Genomic DNA, 8,425 nt, shown 5'->3' on the forward strand with positions numbered 1-8,425 from the left:
CTAATTAATCGGTCGACGTCTACAGTGTGGAGTGCAATAGAGATTGCATGATCTGTGGATATGTTGGGGCAGTATGCAAATTGGAGTTGGTCTAGGTTTTCTGGGATGATGGTGTTGATGTGAGCCATGACGAGCCGTTCAAAGCATTTCATGGCTACAGATGTGAGTGCTACGTGTCGGTAGTCATTTAGGCAGGTTACCTTAGTGTTCTTGTGCACAAGGACTATGGTGGTCTGCTTGAAACATGTTAGTGTTACAGGGTCAGACACTTGCCAATTGGTCAGCGCATGCTCGGAGTACACGTCCGGGTAATCCTTCTGGCCCTGCGGCCTTGTGAATGTTGACCTGTTTGAAGGTCTTACTCACATCGGCTGTGAAGAGTGTGATCACACAGTCGTCCGGAATAGCTGATGCTCTCATGCATGTTTCAGTGTTACTTGTCTCAAAGCAAGCATAGAAGTTATATAGCTCGTCTGGTAGGCTCGTGTCAATGGGGAGCTCTCGGCTGTGCTTCCCTTTGTAGTCTGTAATAGTTTGCAAGCCCTGCCACATCCGACGATTGTCGGAGCCGGTGTAGTACGATTCGATCTTAGTCTTGTAATGACACTTTGCCTGTTTGATGGTTCATCGGAGGGCATAGTGGTATTTCTTATAAGCTTCCGGGTTAGAGTTCGGCTCCTTGAAAGAGGCAGCTCTACCCTTTAGCTTGGTGCGAATGTTGCCTGTAATCCATGGCTTCTGGTTGGGGTATGCACGTACAGTCACTGTGGGGACGACGTCCTCGATGCACTTATTGATAATGCCAGTGACTGATGTGGTGTACTCCTCAATGCCATTGGAAGAATCCCGGAACATATTCCAATCTATGCTACAGCCTGGATTCGAATCAGGGTGTCTGTAGTGACACCTCAAGCACTGAGATGCAGTGCCTTAGACCGCTGCGTCACTCGGGAGGGATCCCTGATATTGTTATTGTTCCCATGGACTATTGTTGTTGGTTAAAGGATAAAGCGGTGTAGGCCTATAAAAGTTCATGTGAATCTCAGTTAGTGTTCACCCGAGTCATTATTGGTCAAAGATGTTGAGTAGATGCCCTCTCATGTCTTAATCAATGTATATTCTGGCGGTCAATAAACAGATAGATTTTTATTGGATATTATTGTTATGATTAAAATGACCATACCACATCCCAATCATTTACACACACACGAACACACACACCCTGGGTTGTATTACCTGACTACCTCTGATATAAGCAACCTCGCTTTCTTCCTGAATTTCCCATTCACATAATTGTGGAATGAGATGAGGGACCATAGGTCTCCCATTAGTCTCTCGGGGCTGGGCAAGCAGAGGAAAGGGGACGTCCCATCTCTACTATGAATCTAACTTTATGGCTGTTGTACAGATTTAAAAAGGACACAGCTGCACAGCTGCTCAGTTTACTCTTACACGGTGGAGCTGACTGCTGGACTGGACTGAACTACCCACAAGGCACTAGTTCCCTAGTTCTCCTCCAGCCTGTGTGTGAAGGAGAAGCCAGTGGCATTGTCCCAAAGGTCTGTATATAAGATGAGAGAGGGAGGGTGTTGGATTCCTCAATAAGGCATCCATTCAGTGGCTCAAGAAACCTGTGAGTATACTTATTTATCTTCTTGGTTCCTATGAGATGTATTGGAAATGTAATATTGCCTTATGGTCATGCAATGGAACAATCATGGAAGTTAAAGTGTATCAATTTCAAATCAATATTGTAAAGAAGGTATTTTTCAGGCAGATTCTGATTATCCGTTCCCCTGACAAAAGATAATAGTGATCAATATGAATTGAAATGTTCTTGCAGTTCACACTGACCCTCTACATTACTGTAACACATTGGTGCTTTGTAAGCCAGATACACAGTATGTAATGGTATTGGCTCTGACATTGTCTCATTTGTTAGGCCCAACATCATAAAATCCTGTGTGGAAGCGAAATGCCTGTCTGATTTTCACTAGCAGAGATAGGAAATGAGCAGGGCCATGTAAACTAAATTGTGCTAAGTGGTATCCTTGGGATGTCCCTGCCCTAAACCTTAACCATAACTGTAACTCCTAACCTCAACCCCTAACCTTAACCCTTCCTTTAACCCTTCCTTTAACTGTTTTACATTTAAATGGACCATTTTAAATTTCAAGTGATGTTGGTTCCCACTTAGACTTCCTAAGGATCCCTCTTAGACTTTTCCATTGTGCAGTAACAATGTTAACTTTTTAAAAGTAAAAGAGGAGACTTGAGTTCCAGTAAAGTAAAAGTTTTAATACAGAGCTTTGAGGTGCAGGTGGTCATGCGAAAAAACACATGCTAATAGCACCAGTTCCTTAAAAACCACAGCTAGTAAATATAAAGCAAATGATGTCTCAAGACTAATATAGTCAATATTAATTGTGTATACATGGCATCGTTACAGACAATGGTTGATATGAAACTGATCAAATGTTTAGCTGAACTATGAGAAGAGTGAAACATTTGCTACTTTGGGTACAGAGAGTGAAGTTCAGCAGCTTGAGCCAGTTCAAGGTTTGGATTGTCACGAGTTGAGACCTCTGAGAAGTGTGTGTCCTGTATGATCTGGGTCGTAGTTAGGCATCCGGCTGGCCCCCACAGCCATATGGTACGTTGTGTTCCTAGAGGGAAGTGATAGGGAAGTGAAAATGACTTCAGCTGCTTGACATGTAAGAAGAATGCATTGAGTAGACTGAACACTTCTCTGTTACAATTGCTAGTATTGTCTCAAGGTTTCATGGTCTCATCTCTGTATAAATGAAAAATACAATACATCTGATTCTCACTACTCCATCTACACAGTTAGTTAGATAGTTGTCCTTGACTTACATTTATTTTTTACATTTAACATACAGTATAACATTTAGGTAATCAAAGTGTAACTAATTAACTAAACCAGTCATTTCAAAGTTGGACGTGTGACATTTGCACCCTTGAGCAACAACACCCTGTGCATAAATTACAGGGCACACAGAGAGCATCAGAGTTGAACCAGTTGACCTAGATCTGCTTATGCCAGGTTGCTTCACCCTGTGTGACTCACAGCTAAAGTGTAAAACAGTAGGGTTAAAAGCTGTTTGGCAAAAAGTTAAAGATCAAATTCCAATGACAAAATGAATGCACATTCAATAACAGGGCACGTATCCACAAAGAGTCTCAGAGTAGGAGTGCTGATCTAGAATCTTTCTATTTCATCTGATTCATTATGATCTAAAACGCAAAATTGATCCTTTGATTTGTAATCCCACAATAACAATGTGATATTTACTCTTGGTTATACAGTAACGATGGTCATGGTCTAGGCCAGTAGTTCCCAAAAATGAAAAAGGAACTCAGTCTGGCTTTCAACTTACTCCTGAAAGTTGCAATAATGCACAATTTCGAAATTGATTGTGCATCAGCAGTTTCCAGTGTTCCCCAATGCTGGAAGGGGAGCCTGAGTGAAAATGTTTGGGAACCCCTGGTCTAGGCTAGGGTTAGGCCTACTTGTTGATAGATCCTTGCAGAGAGATTTGGTACTATAATACTTTTAAAAATTCTAAAATTATTATTGTCTTACTCATTTCATCCTCGATCTAGCTTGATAGTTTTATCAGCAGTGTCTTTAAGCAGTGGTGTGTATTCATGGATGCCAAGGGAAGCCAGGTTTTCCCCCAAAATGTGTTTCATAATTTTCATTCAATTCGCAAGAGGCTGAATGTACAGTATCTCACTGGAAAAGCATCAGAGCGAGTGAAACAGCTCCCCTCTGTCTCTGTATGTGTAGCCCATCTATCTGATGCTGTTTGGTCAAAAAGAGTATGACATTGTTGAAACCCGTAGCGTTGAATGCAAGGGAAACCTGCAAACATTTCACCTCCCTTGATTAAAAAAAGTATACAATAATAACCAACTAGCGTTGAGCTAAACTGAGTGAGCTCAACTGTGAATGGTCCTGGTGCACCAAGGGAAGCCATTTTGGATTTGGCTTCACACCAATCACATCACATCAAAAGCTAAATATAATTGACAGAAAACACTTGAATTGTTGCATCTCGTTGTGTCGTTGTCCTCCAGTGGCTAGCTAGCTACCTAAAATTGTCTCTTTCCTAAATTAGCCAAGGAATGAGATAGGGATTTAGACTAGTGGTTTTACTTAATTCTCCGTACTGGTCATTGATTATAACGGCGATTCTGATCCAACCATAAATGTATACATTGTGCCCCTGGCCCTTAGAGAATGGAAGTTCAGTATGTAGCTAGATGTAGTAGGCTAATTTTACCTAGCTGGCTCATCATTGCCCAATAAAGGAAGTTAGGCTAGCGAGCAAGCATTCAAGCCAGGTAGCATAGGACAACAAAAACTAAAAGCGTGTACTGTATTACACAGTCATAGACCGTTTCGTCAACATGAAAGATAAGACGATGGCAGAACCATGGACAGCCACAGCATATTTGGCTTACATTGATTGGATTAAGGTGTTTTTTCTATCTTTTAGTTGTCACTGTATTAGACTAAGCATACAGTAGGTTATTTGATGATGTTGAAATGTTGAAGATGAAATGGTTCTGGAATAGTGGAGGTAGCTCCTGTTTTCTTTGAAACTCAGTAACTCTCATTGGTTCGAACTCAATAGTTATTTAGTTTAGTAGTCTGAAAATATCAGAAACATTAACTTGCTTGACCATGCTGTAGGTCATGTAACTGTTTGCTACATGCAATATGCTTTGTGGACTTCACCGGACAGAGGTTGCTCACGCACCGTTACTGACTTTCAGTATTTCACTAGTTTCCTCTTTTTCTAGGCTCTGAAGGCTGGCCAGGTTGAAACTGTTCAATCAGATATATCTTCACTTCAGATCAGAAGTTCCTCCAAAAGACTACCTCACCTCACCTGACCTGACTGGGACCAGCTACAATACAGCCATGTCTCTGCTGGTCCATGTTCTGGCCTGCTGCTTCGGACTGGGCTCCTGGGTGGCTGTCAACGGCCTGTGGGTGGAGCTCCCCCTCATTGTCAACACCCTCCCTGAGGGCTGGGAGCTACCATCCTACCTGACAGTCATCATCCAGCTGGCCAACCTGGGGCCTCTGCTGGTCACTGTCATGCACAAGCTGTGTCCGGGCCGGCTGAGGGAGAGCGCTGTCATCTACAGTGTGTTGTCCATCGGCATCCTGGCCTGTGTACTTTTGGCGTTCTTCTGGGATGAGACCACGGTTGTGGCAACGGCACCACGGAGCACAGTCTTCTTTATTCTAACCTTTTTCCTGGCCTTGGTGGATTGTACTTCCTCTGTTACCTTCCTGCCCTTCATGATGCAGCTGCCAGCCCACTACATCACCACCTACTTCATTGGAGAGGGCCTGAGTGGCTTTATCCCTGGTCTAGTTGCTCTTGGCCAGGGCGTCGGCATGGCCAAGTGTGTAAATGGCACTCAGTCCTCTGGTAACCTCACTGAAAAGGACATGTACATTGTCCAGACCCAGTATCTACAGCCCAACTTTTCCACTGAGGTGTTTTTCTTCTTCTTGGCGGCGATGATGTGCATCAGCCTGCTGGCGTTCTCTGCCCTCAACAGGTTCCCACGCAGCTTTGAACTGTCCACAGAGAACCTAGTTTCAGACACTGACACAGTGGCGTCGGTCTGCTTCGGTCTCGACAACCCTGGAGTGGTAACCGACGAGCAGAACTCTAACCCAACACCCCACAGTGAGGAATCAGGTCAGGCTAGGCCACAGCTGGCTAAACCACTCCGCTCTGTTTATCAGTTAGCTTTTATCTATTTCATGGTGGTCTGTGTGAACGGGGCAACCAACGGCCTGTTGCCCTCGGTGCAGACGTACTCCTGCATGCCCTACGGTAACCTGGCTTATCACCTGTCGGCGGCTCTGGCATCCTGTGCCAACCCAGTGGCCTGTATAGTCGCCCTGTTCTTTCCTAAAAGGTAAAACCCTAAACAGCCTCAAGCTTTCCTATTTTATTGACGATAAAACAACAACAAGCATTTATGGACAAACACTCAAATCAATATGTATAATTATCTCAGCTTTGACAGCATTATGTGCAGAAATGGATTCCTGCGGTTCAATAAGTAACCATTTTTTTGACAGCGTTCTCAGGTGAACATAGATATTGTTTGTACACTGACATAGACATTCAGCTACCCATCACTGCAGCCATCTCAGTGGTTATCTTTATGTTGAATGACATTCTTCAGATATACAGTTAGCAAACTGTTTTCTGGTTTCCTGTTTTGCACTCAGGTCACTAGTGTTGCTGGGTGTACTGTGTCTCCTGGGCTCAATCTTTGGAGGATACAACATGGCCATGGCCGCCATGAGTCCATGTCCACTACTACAAGGCTCTGCGCTGGGAGAAACCATCATAGTGAGTGACAACTCCACCTGTAGAAATAGGCCTCAGTCTAGAGACACTTTCTCAGAAACATGCACCCGGGGGGCCCCAGGACCGAGTTTGGGAAACCCTGGGAGTGCACTTTTTAGTTTTTCCCCTGGCACTACACATCTGATTCCACTAATCAACTGATCATCAAACCTTTGATTAGTATAGAATCAGGTATGTCATGTTAGGGCACTTGAATTCTTACACTTGAATAGTACGTGTTACCTAACAAATAAAGTCACAATGTAATCCTCAGGTTCTGTCGTGGGTCTTCTTTACGGGGACCCTGTCCTATGTGAAGGTAATGGTGGGTGTCATCCTGAGGGACGAGAGCCACAGCGCCCTGGTGTGGTGTGGAGCAGCGGCACAGACAGGCTCTCTGCTTGGCTCTGCCATTATGTTCCCTTTAGTCAATGTCTACAACCTGTTCGAGTCAGGAGACTTCTGCAACACTAGGTGCCCTTTATGATGATGACTTATACCCGAGCCAGAACGGCCCATACGGCAGGAGCTTATCTCTTGTTTCTGTAGTGAGAGGCAGCTTGATGTACAAGTACACCCCCTGGACAGGAGTACCTGCTAGTACTTATACCCACTGGGGTGATGTGTGAATAATGTGGGGGTCAAGGAAAAGACAATGACAGGACAATGACGTATCTGGCCTCAGATTAGAGATTGGACTCTAAGTATGTCTTCAAGGGCACCCGGTGGTGAGAAAAAAATCCGCCTGGATCAATGGAGTAAAGTATAAGATTTCAAACTATTGTTCAGTTAATAATTATATGTATTTCTATGCAGTATGATTCACAACCCACACTCAAGGGTGTTGGAGCAATTGTTGTACATATCTGCATTATTAACCTTATCTTATTTCAAATATATGGTTTTAAACCATTACTTGTTGAATAATTGGGAATTTAAGGAGACAAGCAGAATCCAGATTCATGTTTGGTTTGTAATTACTAGTTATAGTGCCATGAAAATGTTTATTATTGAATTAACCTTAGATTTACACTGAGTGTACAAAACATTAAGAACACCTGCTCTTTCCATGAGATAGACTGACCAGGTGAATCCAGGGGAAAACTTATTGATGTCACTTTTAAATCTAATCCAATCAGTCTAGGTGAAGGGGATGAGACAGGTTAAAGAAGGAATTTTAAGACAATTGAGACATGGATTGTGTATGTGTGCCATTCAGAAGGTCAATGGCAAGATAAAAGTGCCTTTGAACGGGGGTATGGTAGTAAGTGCCAGTTACACTGCTGGGTCTTTCATGCTCAACAGTTTCCTGTGTGTATCAAGAATAGTCCACCACCCAAGGGGGGGGGGGGTGCAAGTCAATATTAGGAATATGTTCTTAATGTTCTGTATGTACACTTAGTGTATGTCACGGTCACTCTGCTGAACCCACTGGTGTTTGCTCTAGTTAGAATGTTTCAGATTGTAACACTAGATGGCGGTAGTAGACCATCTTAGAAAAAACTATTCTTTGCATTCCTCAGGTATCCCAGCAGATTCTCTTGTCAACACAAAATACATTTAATTACACTTTGTCTATTCAACACTTATTGTATAAAGGCTTTTATATCTCTATGCTTGTGTGTGTGTCAGTGTGAAAGAGCATTCCATGTAAGATCATCATATGATATGCACTGTTGATTGTTTTTGTAAATACATTATAGATCATCATGTGCTAATGTGTTCAAGTTAATGTGTTTAACCTCATGTGTCCACTCACATACAATGTGGATTCGAGAGATTCTATGGCTTTCATGGATGTGTGAGAATCAGATTACTGTAGGTTACAGCAATTTCTCTTAGGAGGATGCTGCTCTTCCATAGGAACCAGATAGTGATGTCCCCATCAGCAGCTGTTGTTCTACCAGTATCTATCTCTGTCTATCCCCTTCCCCTCAGATGAGTTGAGGACCACAAAGAGGTCCCCCCAGCCCCAGGTTTAGGGGAAGCCCAGGGAGGTGGTCAGTAATTAAGGT

General features: G+C 43.3%; 1 protein-coding gene across 1 annotated transcript; it reads left to right on the forward strand.

Moving 5' to 3' along the window:
* The first annotated feature begins 1,399 nt into the window (after positions 1-1,399).
* On the forward strand, positions 1,400-8,123 carry LOC115132376 (solute carrier family 52, riboflavin transporter, member 3-A-like). Its single transcript, XM_029664969.2, has 4 exons — positions 1,400-1,633; positions 4,831-5,970; positions 6,290-6,413; positions 6,685-8,123. The coding sequence occupies exons 2-4, from the start codon at positions 4,952-4,954 to the stop codon at positions 6,895-6,897; spliced, it is 1,356 nt and encodes a 451-aa protein (XP_029520829.1). The 5' UTR covers positions 1,400-1,633; positions 4,831-4,951; the 3' UTR covers positions 6,898-8,123.
* The last annotated feature ends 302 nt before the right edge of the window (positions 8,124-8,425 follow it).

The sequence above is a fragment of the Oncorhynchus nerka genome, linkage group LG7 (assembly GCF_034236695.1).
Source record: "Oncorhynchus nerka isolate Pitt River linkage group LG7, Oner_Uvic_2.0, whole genome shotgun sequence".
NCBI classification, from domain to species: domain Eukaryota; kingdom Metazoa; phylum Chordata; class Actinopteri; order Salmoniformes; family Salmonidae; genus Oncorhynchus; species Oncorhynchus nerka.